Source organism: Crocuta crocuta, unplaced genomic scaffold (genome assembly GCF_008692635.1).
Source record: "Crocuta crocuta isolate KB4526 unplaced genomic scaffold, BGI_CrCroc_1.0 scaffold407, whole genome shotgun sequence".
Classification (NCBI taxonomy): domain Eukaryota; kingdom Metazoa; phylum Chordata; class Mammalia; order Carnivora; family Hyaenidae; genus Crocuta; species Crocuta crocuta.
In genome coordinates, this window is record NW_027551557.1 from 2,801,692 (window position 1) to 2,821,938 (window position 20,247).

A 20,247-nucleotide genomic window follows, 5' to 3' on the forward strand; every position below is an offset into this window, starting at 1 on the left:
ATTCTCAGTCTGACAGGTTTTCCTCTCTCCTTGACACTGGTGAGGAATATTCTGAGAGCAGCACAACCCACACAATAAAAACTCCTACAGGTCAAGAAAGGACAATGAGAAGGTTGGGAGTTCTTGGACAAGAAGGTGGGGGGCTTAGCAAGTTCTGTGAATCTCTTCTTTGCCTCTCCCTGCTGTTTCAATGAAGCAGTGACCTCAGGCTTCTAGTTGAACCCCAGAGAACTCAGTCAACCTCCAAAATATATGCCTTTAAAAAAGGATATCATGATTTTTCTCTAGGGCATCTGAATCCTTAGAGCATCCCTTATCTTGGAAAAAAAAAAAAAAGCAGTCCATGATCCAGGCTTAATAGTTATGGAAGAGAGAAAGAAAATTAAGAATCACACTTTAGAATTGTTTTGAATTGTAGTAAAGAAGACTTTTTATCACTTACTTATTCTTACTATAATCCCAGTTCTGTAAAAATGTATTAACATTGCAGCATGCAGAGGCAACTATTGGAAATCAAGTTTGACAGCCTGTAGATCAAACTCACAGTCCATAAAACCCGATGGAATTGGGTACCTTTATAATGATATTTAACATTCTACAGAAAGAGAAAAAAAAATTTTATTGCTTTTTAAAAGGTCAAAGGAAGTAGGAGTATTGAAACATGTGGATATTCCCTTGTATCAGCCATGTTTATGCGTTCACAAGTACACAATTTGCCCAGTCTACCTGGCGGGTGACCTTACATTTGCCCCACTCTCATAATGCCTCAAAGGTGTCTGCATCCATTACTCTGCTTCATCTTCTTGGCATCCTCTGTCCTTTTCCAAGAACTGTTATTATGCTCGTTTTATAGATCCAGAGTGGTTGAGCACCTGGAGCTCAGTTCAGTAAGCCCTACAGCTCCAGCCTTTCTCACTCAGGCCAGATTCCTCCTGGCACTTAATCAGGCTCACACCATCTCTGCTGCCTTATTATGCACATAACATATGAAGACACCTTTCCCCACAGTGCCTGCTTCTTTATCTTCCCTCTAGGGTCCCCTTCCAAGTGGACACACTTCTCTGCCTGACTGCCCTTCTACGTATTAAGATTCCCTCTCCCTCTCTCTCTCTTTCTTCCTCCCTCCCTCCTTGTCTGCCTTTCTCATTTACTCCCTTTACTCTCCTCCCTCACTTCCTTAAACACACTCCTTTACAGCTAGCTCTTTGTGGGTTAGACAAATCTCAGCCAAAAATTTGCATGGATTCATGGCTGAGGTCTGCCCCCAAGTGTCTTGCGTTTGACTTAGAATCAGGAAACTGAACGAAAGGGATGGAGCTCATAATTCTGGGGCATTCAAGAATCCAGTGACTGGCAAATGACCTGCTGTCCTCTCCATCTGTGTCCATGAAGGCTAGATTAGGGATAGCCTTCACTGTCTCCCTGTATGTGGTATTCACATTTACCGAAGTCAAGATAGTAAACAAGGGGTTTAGAGTGATAAATACTGATTGTGAAGGGTAAGATGAGGGAATCACCTCTTTCTGTAATTAATAACACAACATAATCATGTCCAAATCCTTTAAATAAGCCTCCTTGCTTGTTTTCTTTCTAATTCTCTTAGCCCAAAGCAGCAAGCCAAGATGGCGGAGTATTGCCGACTGATCTTTGGAGATGCTCTTCTCATGGAACCACTGGAAAAATACCCAGTAAGCAGTCTCAAGGTTTATCACGGAAGGAATGTACATATTAATGACTGGATTTAGGGGGAGACTTCCTTATATCCTTTCCAAGTTTGTGTTTCTCGGGAAGATTAATTGAGTTGATGATGAAGCCTGACCAGGAGGAACCTGGCCGTGTGCCCCACTGAGGGTAGAAGACATGCATCTGTCCTCTTCCTCTGCCCAAGTCTGCTCCCTCCCCCACTGCCTGATGTGACCGGTGGGACTACAGAATCCCCACAGTCACAATCGGCCGTGGAGACATTCGGGCCTGTCGGCCTCCGATCATCTCCCACAGAACCTCATCACACCCTTTGAGAGACATGGTTCAGTAAAATGGGACATGGCAGGCAGCACAATGACATCCCCATGGGGCCTTGCATCCTCTCCTCACTTATTTGCATGCGCCTTTTGGTGGAGCAGAACTCAGGCCTCCCATTGCTGTGGTAGCATCCCTGCTTTGGGAAGGAAAAGCAGTGGGAATATCTTAAAGGAGCTTCTCCCCTCTTGGATCCTTTTCCCTCATCTCCACACGTTCTTACGTGGTTTTATACCAGTCCCTAGACTTGTTGCAAGCAAAGGATAAAGGACTAGCTTAGGGGAGTTCACTAGGCTTTCTAAAAATAACCCACCTTGGGACTTGGACACATGCTCTCCGATACAGTATCTGACAACCTTCTCATGGGAAAGTGATTTTCCCACTAGATGCGCAAGCTTGAAAGCACTGGAAATAAACTTGCAAGTAAGGGTAGCTCGAATCTCCGGGCTATGAGGAAATGTGAAACCACCAGCCCACTTGTGCTGGTGCCAAGGACATGTGCAGCTTACTACCTAGTTCTGGATGAGGGCTTTGCTCTTTTTAAAATGCATGCAAAAGGTTGATTCTGCAGGGTTGTCTGGAAGCTCCTTGTCTGCCCTTCTTTACCAACCCTTCCTGACAGACGCCACGCTAATTGGCATCTCTTCTTTGAAATTCCATGACAGGGCCTTCCTATCTGTCTCAAATCAAAGCGGTTGGATTTATAGCCCATCAGAAAACTCGTAAAACTTTGAGTTAACAAATCTCCCGGGACATTTCAATGGGTCTTATTCGTGGGGGTTTCATTGTGGAAAAATAAGAGTTCAGTAATTAAAATGTGCCTTTCATGAAAAAATACAGAGCCATGAAGCAGCCCCTATGCAGGACACACTTAGAACAGTCTAATGAGCTGTACTGAAGGTAGTAATGAATAATCTAGAAGCTCTCAGGGTCCAACATTGTGCTGGGGGGTTTCAGGAGAGAGTCTGAAAGAAAGGGGCAGTATTGTTAAGAAAGGTGCTTTTCTTTTCCATTAGCTGGAATCTGGAGTTCCTCTTCCAAGCCCTATGGATTTAATGTACAAAATTTTGGTGAAAAATAAGAAGAAATCACATAAGTCATCAGAAGGAAGTGGCAAAAAGAAGCTCTCAGAACAAGCCTCCAACACGTACAGTGACTCCTCCAGCGTGTTTGAGCCTTCGTCTCCAGGAGCCGGTGAGGGGTTGGCGGGATCTTGTTCCCTATTACGTGTGGGTTTAAGAATTGCTGCTCTAACTTAACTTAGAAGGACTTTTAACATTCCTATTTGGACACACTTTTAAACTGTGTGGGTTTTCTATTTCTGCTACAAACTTCATGGCTTCATTAAAACTACACAAAGGGGGGACACCTGGGTGGCTCAGTTGGTTGAGCATCTGACTTAGGCTCAGCTCATGATCTCCCAGCTCCTGGGTTCAAGCCCCACATCAGGCTCTGCACTGACAGTATGGAGCCTGGTTGGGATTCTCTTTCTCTCCTCTCTCTTACGCTCATGCTCTTTCTCTCTCTTTTACTTTCTCTCAAAATAAGTAAATAAGCTAAAAAAAACAACTGCAAAAATGTATGGTCTCCCGTTTTGTAGGTAGGAAGGCCCAAGTGGGTCTCACTAGGCTAAACTCCAGGTGTCAGCAGAGCTGCTCTCTTTTCTGGAGGCTCTAGGGAATCCTATTCCTTGCTTGTGCCAACTTCCAGACACCACCCACATTTGCTGGTTTATGGCCCCTTCCTCCAGTTTCAAGCCAGGAATGTCCCATCTCACTTCTGTCATCATACCTGCCTCTGACCAGAGGCAAAAAAGGTCCTTTGTTTTTAGGAACTCATGTCATTACATTGGACCCATTTGGATAAACCAGGATAATCTTTCCCATTTCAGTCTTAATCTATCTGCAAAGTCCCTCTTGCGGCATATTCACAGGGTACAGGACATATTCCCAGAACATGGTCATTCGAGGGAGCCATAATTCTGTCTGCCACATTGGCCAAAAAAATTTGGAGTGACCACATGAATTTAAGCTTCTCAAGGGCAATGATCCTTTAACATTAACTCAGATCTGGGCACAAGATGTTCACTGAACGTGTTCTCATTGATGATATGCTGAAGAGTTCTGGGCAATTCAACTCATCCATATTTTATAGACCTCTTTCAAAATGTAAAAAGGTAAAGGCAATTGAATTATCTATCAAAGCTTCTAGGTGATACTTAATATCATTAGTTTTCCTTTTAGATTCAAGTTGGAACAGATTTTTGCAGCTGATGAGAAAAGAATTGCACGTGGCCACCCCATTTCCTTTGAACTATTTGTCATTTAGTCTGATTTCCTTTTTAGCTTTAATCAGAAATTTGGCAATCTGAAAAGGGCTTTCCTGATTGGAGGGTGAGTAAGTGGAGGAAACTTGAAGCTTGAATCTAGGAAGTTCTTGAAGGAAAATTTAACCAACTTTGGAATAATCACATTGGAAAACTGGCAGTATTTGCAAAAGCTGAACATATGCACACCCTCGGCCTCGGGGATTCCATCCCTAGGTATACACCCAACATAAACATGTACAGATATTCACCAAGAGAGATGCATAAGAATCGCTTAGAGAACACTACACAGAATAGACAAAAACTGGATGAGAAATGTCATCATAAGTTGTGGTATATTCACACTGTGGATTAATATGCAGTAATAACAGTCTACAACTGCACACGCCAATATGGATATAGCCAGAAACATAACGTTGAATAAAAGAAATAGAATACAAAAAAAGAACCCACTGTATGATTCCATTTATATAAAGTACAAAAACAAGCAGAATTATCCTATGCAGTGAGAGGTCAGGAAATGGTTACCTTTGAAGAAATGACTGGAAGGGCATCCAACGGAGCCTCTGGACACTGGTTTTACTTTGTTTCTTAATTTGGATACTGGTTACTAAGGTCTGTTTAGGCAGTGAAAATTCATCACTCTGTATATATATGGTATGTGTACTTCTCTGCATATCTATCTTATGTCAATTAAAAGATTTCAGAATAGGGACGCCTGGGTGGCTCAGTCAAATAAGCCTCTGACTTCTGCTCAGGTCATGAATTTGTGGTTCATGAGTTTGAACCCTGCATCGGGCTCTGTGCTGACAGCTCAAAACCTGGAGCCTGCTTCGGATTCTGTGTCTCCCTCTCTTCTTTCTCTGCCCCTCCCCCATTTACACTCTGTCTCTCTCTGTCTCTGTCTCTCTCTCAAAAATAAACATTTTAAAAATTTTTTTAAAGATTTCAAAAATTTTTTAAGTTAAAATATAAATCCTAGGGCAATCAAATGGGGGGGGGGGGAAGGTTGACCAAAACTGATTTTCTTCTATTTTCCCATCTCAATGGCCAATTTCTTTTATGGTTTAGAGTAAAATCTTTACCAACAAATAATATATAATTAGTTGAAAGGGTTTTTTTTGGGGGGGGGGTATTTTTTGAATGTGTATTTCAACCATTATTACATACTTCTGATTCTTTTTTCAAAAATAACTTGTTCTCAGTAAGAATGTTCTTTCTGAAGGTTTACAATTCTTGAACCCCTTGAATCTAGGGAGAAAACCAAGTGTTCCTTTTCATAGAGGAACATGTTTCCCTATCTGCCTTTCCCACTACCAGTTCTCTCCCTTTTATTAACTGGATGCATAACACAAATAACGATTTTTACAGGCATTGAACCTTATTGCTTAATACAGAGAAAGAACAGCAATCTGTTAGTAATTCGGTAGATTTCCTAAGCTAGCCCCATGGTCTGTTGTGCAATCTTTATTTATTTCAATGGAAAATTTTGGACATTTTAATATGTAGGTAGGCTCTTGAATAATGAGCACTGCTAATTTACCATTTGGTTAGTAGATGTTCTCTCGTAATGGGAACTCAAGTAACTTGAACAACATGGAATGGTTCTTATTTCAAAACTAATTTACTGATCATGGCGCCTGTTGGCAAGGTGACTTTTCCAAGGTTCAGTCCTTTGCCAGTACACTTGTCTTAAGTATAGAATAAAGTAGATTTTTTTTTTTAAATATTTTTATTTATTTCTAGGAGAGAGAGAGACAGCATGAGCAGGGGAGGGTCAGAGAGAGAGGGAGACACAGACTCAGAAACGGGCTCCAGGCTCCGAGCTGGCAGTCAGCACAGAGCCCGACGCGGGGCTCGAACCCACGAACCGCGAGATCATGACCTAAGCGAAAGTCAGACGCTTAACCGACTAAGCCACCCAGGCGCCCCTAAAGTAGATTTTTTTAATGGTTCAAGGTTTTATAGTCTTAAGATTCCTCCAAGATCTCTCCAAAGACTTATGGAGGGAGAAACCAGGGTCCTGCTCATAGAGGAAAGGAAGACAAGTTCTTTCTTTCCCACACACACCAAAGAATTACCTGATTGAGGATATGAAATGATTGGTGTGTTGTTATGTCACATGAAGCATTGTGTAAATGGTTTTGCCAAACAACCTTTGAAATTATTCAATAAAAAAGGACCTCCTTTCTAATTAAAAGGCAAGAAAAAAAGTTAAAAGAACTTGGGGCAACGCATTTGATTATTAAAAACATTTTAAGTGCCAACCTCCAAAAGAATGTTTTGCTATATAATGAGATATGTTCTTTTCCAAGTTTTAATGGATTCCCCTTATTAACTAACACAATATAAGCATCATAAGGTAGTTGTATATGCTTATTTCAATAAACGAGCCATAAATAATAAGACTTGTTGGTCTCGGAAATCTTTTCCCTCTAAACATATTTCATGAATACTTTGCTCACTGCTATCATTCAGTAATGGATTGAACTTTGTTAACCAAATGAAAACATTTATAAGCTTCTTGGAAGGCATGCTGTGGACACTGTGTCATTTATATAGATTGAGCAGGGCTGCTAACTTTCACACGGTTTGAGAGGGGCGGGCCTAGCCAGTGCCTGCTGCCTCATCGTGGAGCCAACATCGCCATCTACTGGGCTTGTGCTGTTATGACACCGTATGAACGCTGAAAGATAGTCGTCAAGTCATATAATGCCTTCGTTAATATTTTACTTGAAAATCTTTTTACATAATTGATATTATCATTATCAAGTGAGACTGAGGCCCAGGGAGGTGAGAGAATGTAATACCTCATGCTAGTGTGAATATTTAAACTAGCGGAATCATCCACCAAATCTTCAGAGAGGAAAAATAACCCATTGAAATGACTGTGTATTGGCTAAATATGAAGCTAAATTATGTCTGACTGAAGTAGATTTGCGTGCACAATTATTTCAAGGGTTTATGCATTTTATCTTGCTTTTTAAAACAGAATGTCACCATTTTCTAAGATACATGCGTTGTTTAGATGAATGACAATACACCCATCAAATAAGCCTGGAGGCAAATCATAAGATAATAGTTACTTTACAATTTTTGTGTAATCAGGTGTGTTGCCACAGCTCCGCTGTACCTGCCCCAGGTCATATCCTCAGCCTTAACTGTGAGGTCCTGGATGGCCTCGGAATGTAGCCAAAAGTCACTGAGGGCTGGCCAAGCATCACATAGATGAGTCAGGGCTCAAAAAAGAGGGAAAAGTGGGAAAAAGAGTTTAGCTTTCAGAGCCCTTAGAGACCCTGAAATACAATGTATACGTCAATATAGGATGTGTGTCCCATAGAAAGCTAAATGTAGATGATGACATATTTTTTTTTACATATAGATTAAAATGTTAAGAATTTTTAACAGAATTTGGACATTTCAAATGGTATTCACAAACTAAATTTAGAGGAAAAAAAATCAATATTCCAAATCTCAGTATACTTCTCTATAATTAATAAAATTTAAATAGTCAAATGAATAACTTTAAAACAGTGTAAGGCCAATTTCCAAGGACAGTTTCAATAATGCACCTGTTAACATGTGCTTCAAATTTGTAAATGTTTCTTTACTTCATGATCTGTCATTAAAATTTGACAGGGGAAGCTGATACCGAGAGTGACGATGATGATGATGATGATGACTGTAAAAAATCTTCAATGGATGAGGTAGGTGTGCAGGGACTCACTTCTGGTCACAAAAGCACCTCCACTAGTTTGCCAGTCTATGCTACGCCATCTGGATATATAGTTCATGGTCTCCTTCTGCCATCTAGTGGTCAAAAGTGTCACAGTTCACTTTAAAACTCTGCTAACCGGTTGTACAGTGAAAATGCGCACTTGAGTCGCTAAAGGAGTAAGTACGGCGTTGAGCAAAAGTTCTCAATGATGATTAAGCTGCTGAGACTTCCTTCCATCATATTGGGCCTCTGGAGGGTGAATTCAAAACTTATGACATCCAATTGCCTGCTTCAATTTTTTAGGCAATTAAATTGTTCGTCAAATGGCCCCAAATCCAGAGAAAACGTGGGGTTTTGGAGAAATATTCACAAATATGACATTAATTCCATTGTTGTAACTTTGGAATCACTAGAGCTCCTTATTGATGATGTCACCTAAAACACCCCATATCACTTCATTAGCTCAGAAATATTAATTGCACAGAATCTACAAGTGGATCTGAGATAAGCCGATTGGAATTTCAAAACTTTGTGTTAACAGGAGTCATAATCAAAAAGTTTACACTGAATGTGCCTTCAAATATATTGGAAGATCTCTGTCTCAGGAATAAATAATGAATAATAAGCTGTTCTTATGTGATGTTCTTCCTCTTATACTTATTTCTTTTAATGTTATCTAAAGTTTTGATTAATTATGTTCCTCTACTAAATTTCAAGTTAATGTCCAGGAGGAAAGCGATTAATAGGGCTGGTAAAGTAGTTCTGCCTAATAATTATTTCAATTGTGCATTACTTTTATCACTGATTCTTGATCATAAAACCACCTTACTAATTGGATGGTCCATTTGCAAATTAATATTTCCCAGTTAACATTTAACCTAAATACTGCTACAGGAGTTTTCAAAAGAAATCATGTCTCCATGTCTTCTTCTCTCTTCTAAAAATGGGAGAAAATATTAGATCAGTCTACAGAGGTCTGTCCATGCCATTACTGATTTTCTTCTTTGTTAAAAACTTTATCAAAGTGATATGTAATAGCAAATAATACCACAGTACCGTGAGGTTTTACTATGTTCCAGGTACTATTCTGAGCTCTTTCACTTAACTTAACTCATTTAATAATCACAAAAACTCTATATGCCATTGAGACTGGTTTTATTCTAACTTAACAGGTGAGTAAACTGAGGCACAGAGCAATTAAATAATTTGCCCAAGATTGCACAGCTTTTAACTGGTGAGCTTGGGATTTTAAATTAGGCAATCCAGTTTTAGAATCTTAGCTACTGACCCTACACTGTGTTGTACAGCTTGTCTAATAGGCATGCAGGAACCAAGAAGGCAGGGAAGGGTGAATATTTATGAAGAAAGGTAATACCTGTTGACTGACCCCAACCTATTTCCATGAGGCAACCTTTTTTATTTTTTAATTTTTTTAATGTTTTATTTACTTCTGAGACAGAGAGAGACAGCGTGAGCAGGGGAGGGTCAGAGAGAGAGGGAGACACAACCTGAAGCAGGCTCCAGGCTCTGAGCTGGCTGTCAGCACAAAACCCGACATGGGGCTCGAACCCACTAACCATGAGATCATGACCTGAGCTGAAGTCGGACGCTTAACCGACTGAGCCACCCAGGCGGTCCGGCTACCTTTAAAAAAAAAAACAACAATTTTTTTGTGGGTTCACTTACAATCACCTACATACTAATTTTCATATTGTACAGTGAATTCTTGATTTCTTGATATTAACCTTAGACATCAGCTAAGGAACTTATGCTATAGCCCGTGACATATAGCTCAGTGCTTCTCAAACTGTTATGTGCATTTGTATCACCTTCATAAAATGAAGATTCTGGTTCAGGGGGCCAGTGGTGGAGTCCGAGATGCTGCATCTCTAATAAGCTCTGCTGCTGGTCCCCGAACACATTGGAACCTTCATGCCACCCTCTACTTGCCGAACATAGGAGTGAATTTTCTCCTGTGGTGAATTTTCTATTGGCAATAATCGTTTTCAGAAGAGAAGGCATGGTGTTCTCTCTCGTGGGCCACTTAATCATTGCCCCGGGAAAGTAATCCTTGGGAATGTCATGCTGATGCTGGGAATGTTATTTTTCCTTCCACTTCCAGGGTACTGCTGGCAGTGAGGCCATGGCCACAGAAGAGATGTCTAACCTGGTGAACTATATTCAGCCAGTCAAGTTTGAGTCCTTTGAAATTTCAAAAAGTAAGTTTTCCTTGGAGAAGAACCTCTAATGTAACGTATAATGAGTATATCTTAAATTGTTTTTTAACGTTTATCTATTTTTGAGAGAAAGAGATAAAGCATGAGTGGGGGAGGGGCAAAGAGAGAGGGCGACTGTAATGAGTGTATCTGAAATACGAGGTAGTTACAACAAAGAATGTTACCCTTAACAGAACTCTTCTATAAAGTCTTGAATACGTTCCCAAGTGGATGATCAAAACCATGTGAGAAAGTATTCCATGATGTTTCCCCCAAATTCTTCATAGAGCTGTAGGCCATGCACAGTTATCTGAAAAGGTATCAAGCCAAAGTACAACTGGCTGAGAGTTTCACAGTCATTTTTTTCAACAACATAATGGGGTCCTTCTGTTACATAAGGGTTGAAATAAACTATCTACCCATATCCCAGAATGAGGGGGAGCAGCCAGAGACATGGTTAACCCTAATAACTAGAATTAGAACTAACTCAATCGGTTCACCCACATCCCATTTGTCCAGCCTGTTTTATAACATTAACTTCACATCTTTTTGTGTTCTCTCTTTATCCAACTACACATCCATACTGGATGCAAAGAAAAAAAAAATAACATCTTTCCCCCACTTAAAGAAAAGAGCCCTCTATTAAATTCCCCCCCTTTTTTGCATGAAATGTGAGGTGCTATCAGGTTAAGAGAGGGACATTTTAGCTGCTTTTATGAGTATGCTTTTAAAGGCAGAATTTTTGCTGAAATATAGCACTGTCTTATAAGGCATAATTTTATAGACACATCAAAATCTAAGCTTCTACATGTCACACTTATGTATAATTGTGTAATTTTGCCCAAAGAGCTTCAAATTTGTAGTATATGGTACCTAGATCTCTACAATGAGGAATTTAACTTCTAATACAATTTATATATAAATATCTCACCATTTTCTTTGATTTTTGTAATTGCTGGTGCATCTTGCCACAAGTTGTTCAATTTGAAACATCTTAAAGTAGTTATTTTTATATTTCTATAATTTTCATTGGCTGTATAATGAATTTTCCTGATTCATGAGTCAAAAGCTCCTAGACAACTAGCCAGGTTGAGAATGAACATCCTTTAGAACCTGGTAACAAGAGCATGGGCCAAAGATTTACAAACAAGTTTTATATCATTGTATCACTTTATTTTTTTAAAAGAATACTGCACATATGTTACAAAGTACCTACTAAATTGACTTAATTTTAATTAGCAGTCATGCTTAAAATAATTAGCATATGAAAATAGGTTTTTTGATGGACCAGAATAAGAGAAGTAGGTGTTTCCTTTAGAGCTGATTAAAATTTGGGGAAGAAAAGGAGATGGATGAAAGACTCCAGGTTATATTAGAAAGAACAGTGAGGTTTTAATTATGGAAAGTGGGCATCAAAGAAGGGGAAATGCATCAATGGGAACTCCATTTAAAAACTGAGAGCTGTTCAACCCTGTGAATGACACTTGCCTCAGTACTGTGTGTAACAGTTTGAATTTTAGTTTAGAAGAGAACAGAGAAGCTGTTGGACTCTTAGACTTACAGACAAAGATAACTTTGTTTTGTTTCTTCCATTCTAATCAGAAGTTTGGATTCCACTTTCAAAATGTTGCATCTCTCCTGTCTCTCTTATCTAATCTGAAAATGAGGCCATCAGACCGGAAAATGTCCAAGGACCCTTCTGCTTTGAAATGCCCTAATCTTAATGTCACATTAGCTACTTGAACTGAGGGGGTGCGTACAAACTGAAGGAATGACAATGTGGGGTGTAAAAGAGAGACAGAGAAACCAATTTGAATGGATTTAGATCAAGAGTTCCCCAGGACTTCTCCTCTTTTGAAACAGCTTTCATTGACCACGCTAACCACGTCTAAAATCCATGTCTCCATCCTAATGCCACCATGCCCCTAATTTGCATGACCATAAACAAATCTGACTCAGGTAGTATTAGAAAAGACAGCTTCTTAGAAGACTCAACTTCGACTGAAAGAAATACGTATATAAAGTTATACAATGAGAATTCATTGTCCTAATTTCACTGAACAAGTGCCTCCTTATTACCTGTTATAATTTGTACCCTTGAATTTTACTTATCATCCTTTTTTGTTGTCGTTCACTCAGAAAGAAATAGAAGTTTTGAAATGTCTTCCTTCGTGGAAACCAAAGGACTCGAGCAACTGACAAAATCTCCAGTGGAATTTGTAGAGTATCCTTGATTTGACGATTGACTGCTGAAATGACCCAGTGGAGGCCACACATGCCATTTGTTTGATTTCTGCTTTGAATGAGGAGAAAGATGTATGAAATGGCTTGTGTCTGACACCTGTGTGTGATAGAGAGTTTCTGGTTTCAGATTCATGACTGAGGAGCGGGGACTGCCATATGGAAAATAGAACTGGTCTTAGAGTAAAGAGAGCTCAGGATTCATGGGTATTTTCATATTAGCAAATGGCTTAATGCTTCTGAATATGGTGACACCAGTGTGCCCTTTGGGTTAGGGACAACATGTCTAAAACGTGTAACATACTTTATACATACATGAGATATAATATATGTACAGTGTATATACATACATGCAATAGATGTCTAATCAGAAAATACCTGGAATGATGATAAGAATATAAATATAGGGACTCCTGGCTGACTCTTTTGGAAGAGCATGTGACTCTTGATCTTGGGGTTGTAAGTTTGAGCCCCACGCTGGGTATAGAGTTTACAAAAAACAAACAAACAAAAAAGAATATATATATAATGACAAAAACCTTTGATTTTTATCCCTAAGTTAAAAATGAAACAAGTCTTTAAGTTTTTTAATGAAAGTAATAGTAAATGCCTCAAACAGACCAATTTCATGAAGCAAGTCCTAGAATTGAAAAAAAAAGGTCACCTTTCAAACTCATCAGCAACGGGAGAAGGAACAAATGTAAACTCCATAAACAAAGTCACACTGTTAAGTGTCAACTATTTGATAGACCTTTGAGTAGATGTCTTATCACATTTCATCCTCACAATAGGCCTGGAATGTAGGGATTGTTCAATCGATCAAGCAGAGGAGGAAACTGACTTACAAAAGAGCAAAATGACTTGCCCTATATCCTACAGCTAGCAACTTCCAGAAATAAGGTGCAGGTCCTTTTAAGCCTAATTCCCCTGCCTGAGCTCAAAACGTTAGCTGACCTGCACCAAATTTGGTAATAGGAATTGTCAATCGTGTTTTAGGACATACCGTTGTTTCATAGCTACATAGTAGTCAGTAACTAAAAGGTTCTCAGGATGAAAAACTGGTTACAGTAGGAACTGACATACAAAACAAGGTCAGAACCTTCCGTGCTATACCGACTGACCTTGCTATCAGTCTTAAAGAGTATCAGAGTCTTGGCAAATAGCATTCTCAGAGAAGGTTAAAAAATGAGCAGAGAGCATTTCAAAAATAGCCATGCAGTTCACTCACATTATCTGCTTCCGCCAAAGACATTATCATCCTGTCACGTGCTTTGACACACTTGAGTTTCCTCCTGGGTCCTTAATCGTTAAGCCTACCCTCAGTAAAATCTCCCCCAAATCACACTGACTTCCACTTAATCATTTTTTGCTTCCTCATTAGTCTTCACTCACAAGGCTCTGCAAGGGTGATATAGTACATTTATATTATAAAACCACATTTATTCTGTGTGTTCAGAAGTTTTTGACATTTTTTTTATCCACTAGCCCAATGAGATCATCAATATTTAGTTCATTTCCCAATGGAGAAAGAAGGAACATGGCTTCTCAGTTAAGAGTATGGGCTAATTATTTTTATAATTGTATTCACTACTTAACATGATGGTCCAGATATAACAAAATGCAGCTCAGCAGGATATATCCAAAAGGAACCCGTGTGGATTCATCAAACTACATGCCTCAGCTCTTCTGGAATGCTGGTTGCCAAATGGTTGCTCTTAATTTTCAAACCGTGGGTAAGTAGCACAGTTAAAGCTCATTTCCATTCTGTTAGAAAGCTGCGTTTCCTGACTTGACTGAAAAACAAACAGAAGCAGATTTCGATGAAGGAAAAATATCACTGCAACCGAGAAGTTGAAAATGGAGAAACTATCTTTAATAGTTTATAACCAAATCTTTATTTTTATGGTTCTGGATTATTTTTTAATTATGCTTTTTAAAGTAATATGTACATATTGTAGGAAATTTGGAAAATTCAGAGAAGTATAAAGAAACAATAAAACTGCCAAGAACACTGCCACTCAGAAAGTCAACACTGTTAACTTTATAATCTGTAAGGATTTGGGGTTAATGTGTATACATGCTTTCTCACTTAATTCCTTGTTTAAAAATGTATATGTATTTAAATGCTTTACAGAAATAAAAAAAATTTAATAGCTGTATATTAAGCGTATTTCACAATTCACTAAAACCCATTTCCTATCACTGGACATTAGGGAATTTTCTTTCTACTATAAATAATATTCAGAGAACATCTTGAATATAAATTGTCAAGTGTAAGTCTTAATGTTCTTTTGGAAAAGTTCCTAAAATCAAATCACTCTGTTAAAATATGTGAATGTCTTAAGAACCTTTGTGTAATATGCCAAATTGTCCATCAAAAATGTTGGGTATTTACCAAAAAAAAAATGCTAAACACCAATTCAACAGGATACATGCATCCTTATGTGTATTGCAGCATTATTTAAAATAGCCAAATACTGGAAGCATCTGTTGATAGAGGAATGCGTAAGGAAGATGTGGTACATATTGATACAATGGAATATTATTCAGCCATAAAAGAATTAAATCTTGCCATTTGCAACAACATGGATGAAACAGGAGAGTATAATGCTAAGTGAAATAAGTCAGAGAAAGACAAATACCATATGATCTCATTCCTATGTGGAATTAAAAAAAATTTTTTTAATGTTTTATTTATTTCTGAGAGAGAGAGAGACAGCATGAGCAGGGGATGGTCAGAGAGAGAGAAAGACACAGAATCAGAAACAGGCTCCAGGCTCTGAGCTGTCAGCACAGAGCCCAGACGCAGGGCTCGAATCCATGAACCGTGAGATCATGACCTGAGCCGAAGTCGGACGCTTTACCGACTGAGCCACCCAGGCGCCCCCATATGTGGAATTTAAGAAACAAAACAAATGAGCAAATAAGAAAGAGAGAGAGACAAAACAGACTCTTTAACTATAGAGAACAAACATGGTTACTGGAGAGGAAGTGGGTGAGGGGATGGGTGAAATAAGCGATGGTGATTAAAAGTACATTTATCATGATAAAAAAAAGATTTTTAAAAATCTGTACCTTGAACAAGTTCAAAAAATGTTGCACTGTATTTCTCCTCCATCAGCAGTGTATGATATGAAGTGTTCCCTCTCATTTGAAATTTTGGTTAAGTGTTATTGTTAAATAATAATAATAATAATAATATTCCAGACAAAATATTATCTCATTATTGCTTTTATTTTATTTTTTTGATTATTATTCAGGTTGAACATTTTAAATATGTGTTTTGACTTTTATATTTGTGTTTTTTTTACCTGTGTATATAGGACGATTGTCAGTTTTCCTATCCACTTATAACAGCATTTTTTTTTCTATAATGGGCATGTTGTCACATTTCATGAAACAGAAGAGACTGGGTTGATTCATGTTTTATTTTATGGAGTCTTGGCTTACTTTTATTATTAAGCCTCTCCATCGCAAGATTAGACCCAGATTACTTCTGTTTCTCTCATGTTTTTTTAATTTGTAATTTCACCCTTTCAATCATCCAAATTTAATTTTGATATATAATCTCAGTAAGAAATCAGGGCTTTTTTACACTAAACTGAAATTACTTAATAGATGTAGCCTTTTTTGGGGTGATTAATTTGGGTCCATTTTTTTTTTCCAGTTATATTCTTCTCTATTAATAAGTTTGTCTGCCTCCCTGGAGCCACTAGCTCACTGTTATTATTGTAATGTTTAATAATATGATCTAATACCTGGCAGTGGAAATTCGCCTTCATAGCTATTAATTTTTAGTACTTGTCTTGCCATTGCCGGTAGCATCCCTATTCCAAATGAATTTAATTTACTTATTACTTCCCTCTCCCTCACTGAGAAAGAAATGGGATTGTGCATAAAATCATATTAAATTTACATTAGTTTATTACATTATATTTCCCTCTCTCGACTGAAAAAAAATTATTTTGTTTAAAAATCACATTCAATTTAAAACTTTAAGAAGTTTAAAGAAAACTGACACCTTTTATTTTTTATTTTTCTTACCACAGAATGTTCTTTTCTTCACTTTAAAAATTGTTATATTGTGTCTCCCTCTTTCTTTCCCTCCACCACTCATACTCTGTCTCTCTCTCTCAAAACTAAACATTAAAAAGTTTTTTTGAGTAATAAAAATCTTTAAATGAAAGACTTTAAAAAAAACATGTTTTTAACAGATTGCTTTTGTATATTGATATTTGTATATTTATTTTATGAATAAGTACATTTTATAATCATCCTAAGTTCTCATAATAACTTGTTTTGCTAGTAGCTTCTGTTGGCTTTTTCAGATACAAAGCCACAATTTAATTGCATCTATTTTTCCCCCTTCCTAGTGCTTTGGACTGACCATTCTAGAATCATATTAAATAATAGTATTAAGAGCAGACAGCTTTGAGTAGATGTTGGCTATAACAGAGACATATATTCTTTCACACACTAAAGGACTATGATAGTCCGCCTTATCCACAGTTTCAGTTTCCCGTGGTCTACTGGGATCCTACTGTCAGAAGTTCAAAAGTAGCCTAAGGAACGCTACATCTACGTCACAATGCCTACATCATTCGCCTCACTTCATCTCATCCCTTAGGCATTTTATCATCTCATAACATACAAAAAGAAGGGTGAGGACAGTAATTAGTTAAGATATCTTGAGGAGCGCTTGGGTTGAGCAGCTGACTTCGGCTCAGGTTATGATTTTGTAGTTCATGAATTCTGTGACTCTGTCTTCTTGCCCATCCCCCACTCATGCTCTCTTTCTCAAAAATAAATAGACATTAAAAAATTTAAAGATATCTTGAAAGAGAGACCATATTCACATAACCTTTATTACAGTGTATTGTTCTAATTGCTCTATTTTATTATTAGTTATTGTTATTAATCTCTTATCATGCCTAATTTATAAGTTAAACTTTATCATAGCTATGTGCGTATAGGAAAAAAAAACATAATATATGTAGGGTTTGGTACTATCCGTGGTTTCAGACATCCACTGAGAACCTTGGAACATACCTCTCAGGGTTAAGTGGGGACTACTGTATGCACCTGTCCTAATTGACTAATAGTGTTTTAGGAATTTATATTACTGTTATTAAATGCCCATTTGACATCTGTTGGGATGACGATATATTCATTTCTTCTTTTGTGAGTAAATAGATCTCCCTGTAGGTAATTATCCTTTTGTTCTGGGATAAATGCTACTTCCTTACTGTGTGTTATTTTTTAGAACATACGATTTGCCATTGTAGTATTTTAGGTTTTTGATGTCAATTTTTTTTCAAGTCATCATTTTCTTTGTGTTTTTTGGTACTTTGTCCAATTTTAGTATCATACTTATCATAGCTTAATAAATTGAGAGATAAAATTCCACTTATTTTCCCTGCTCTAAAAATGTTTGGTTACATGGAATTTTGAAATAATCCTACCATTACCTCTCTATCATCCACATAGAGGTGAGTCATGACTCAGACAATCTAGAACAAATGGCAGCTTCCCATACTGCTTATGACTTTAAAATGTTTTTTTAAACCTTACCAATTGCAATTCATGTGAACATTCATTTCATACACTGATTGAGTCTTAAGAAAACTTTGACCAGTAAGTTTTGTTCATTAGAAAGGAGTCAATGTGTAATTAGATAAAGGTGAAAAGTAAAAGAAATGCAAATTTAAAAAAAGAAATCTTTTTTTCCTATAAATTAAAAAAAAAAAATTCTAATATTCATGGTTGGTGAGGTACAGGGAAGTCCATGCTCAAAAGCATGGATTAGAGGTAAAAAGTGGCATGCGCTTTCTGAAGGACCTCTTGGTAAGACATCAAAAAGGACACATCGTTTTCCTAGAACATGTCTTTTGACATAGAAATTTCACTCCTAAGACTGCCATTAATGATGCCTTCAAAGATTTCACCACAATGACTTAACAAATGAATCTATTCAAAAAGAGTTTGCACAGCTGTTAAATGTAAAGCAGACAAATATTTAGTGAAATGTACATACTGCATGTTCACAACATATTAGAAGTAGAAAACCAGAATATACACCAACCAGTTGGCAGTGGTTTATCTCTAGATTTGGAATACAGCTAGACTTTTTTCTTATCTGTGTTTCCTAAGTATCTACAAATGAATAAATATTTCTCTTTAAAAAGGGTAGTAAAAATGGACTGTAATACAATCTTACTTTCCTGCTCTAAACATGAATATCATCACAGTAAGGTTTGTGTTTTTGATATTCAGACCTGGCTATGCAAATAAATATGGGGATGTATGAATACAATGGAAAAAGTGGCTACAGATTAAAGCCAGAGTTCATGAGGAGACCTGACAAGCATTTTGATCCATTCACTGAAGGCATCGTAGATGGGATAGTGGCCAACACTTTATCTGTCAAGGTACGTAACCGCTCTGTTACAGAAGTCTCCCCAACAAAGGTCTTGAACATTACCCACATTGCATAAAGAAGTTGTTTACTCCTCAAAAATTTAGTTGCTAGCAATATCTTTACCTTCTTCTTGCATTTTTTAAAGGACTAAATCTGAATTACAAGTTTCAGAAGCTACATACATGGGATAAAGGAACAAGGCCTTACTCTTAAGTAGGATAAAAATTGGACCCTAAATCAATAAATCAAGTTGGTGAGAGTCTCCATAGTCAGTCCTTTGTTTTGGTGTGAAGATCATTCATTGACCCATGTTGGAAAAAGCCTTCTAGTCTTTTATTTCTCCATTAGTTCTAGAAAAATATCCATACTGATAAAAATTAGAGAAAAAAATATTTTGTCAGTAAATTGACAAAAAGTTGAATAAAAGCTCTCAAGTTACCATTTTGAAAATCAGGGATTTAAAACACATAGTAATGATCCTAACTAAAAGAATTGCCTCATTAAACATACATCTGACCCTAAAATATTAATTCAAAATGATTTCTGCTGTCTTTGAAATTGGCATTATGTCAGATATAATATTTTTAGGTAGAAGAAAATATTTTAAACTTTTGAATATGAATGAAAAGTCATTTTTATAAGGAGATTTATATGTGAATTCTATGAGTTTTTGGGTTTTGTGGCTGTTTCATTTACTTCGCTAAAGTTTTATTTCTTTCCTGTTTAGCTGGACAACTGTGGAAATAAGAAATGTTTTTAATTGAACATAAATGTAATTTTCATATTGACTTTAAACCAAAGGCATATGAAAACCTATGTAAAAAAAAAAGTAACAGTTTTACTAATTTATATCTAGCCTAAGCCTATTGAGCCCATTTTACTTTAAAATTTATGTCACTTGATACCAAAGATCAAAAATAAAATTTCAATGAAGTGTCTCAAAATTATATCTTTTGAAATTACTTCACACCATGTATCTGAAGAGTGGAGTTGGCAGAATTAGAGCTTGGAGATTATGTTTATTTTAGGAAATTCTTTTCAGCAAAGGATGTTTAATTCCTGCCGAGTTTGATTAAGATAAACTTGTAAGCATCACATACTGACAAAATGTTATTTTTAGAACCCTTGTCAATTGTTGATTTAGTTGGACCAAGCTATTAATTTTGTTCTTGTCCTCCAATTCATCTTGTTTTGTGCATATTTTCTTATTTTTTTAAAATTCTACCATGACAGTGTAAGTAGTTATAAAATAATAACATAGAAAGGGAATTGAGGAAAAACATTTGAGACCCAAACAGATGTGAACTGC

General features: G+C 37.2%; 1 protein-coding gene across 1 annotated transcript in view; it reads left to right on the forward strand.

Annotated features, from left to right (window-relative positions):
- Nucleotides 1-20,247, forward strand: part of PLCB1 (phospholipase C beta 1) — a 686,139-nt gene that overhangs the window by 528,507 nt on the left and 137,385 nt on the right. The window contains exons 14-20 of the mRNA XM_077749126.1: nucleotides 1,604-1,688; nucleotides 3,036-3,213; nucleotides 7,985-8,052; nucleotides 10,186-10,282; nucleotides 12,419-12,503; nucleotides 14,129-14,253; nucleotides 18,794-18,948. Of these exons, the coding sequence (XP_077605252.1) occupies nucleotides 1,604-1,688; nucleotides 3,036-3,213; nucleotides 7,985-8,052; nucleotides 10,186-10,282; nucleotides 12,419-12,503; nucleotides 14,129-14,253; nucleotides 18,794-18,948 (793 nt within the window). The remainder of the gene's footprint in view (nucleotides 1-1,603; nucleotides 1,689-3,035; nucleotides 3,214-7,984; nucleotides 8,053-10,185; nucleotides 10,283-12,418; nucleotides 12,504-14,128; nucleotides 14,254-18,793; nucleotides 18,949-20,247) is intronic.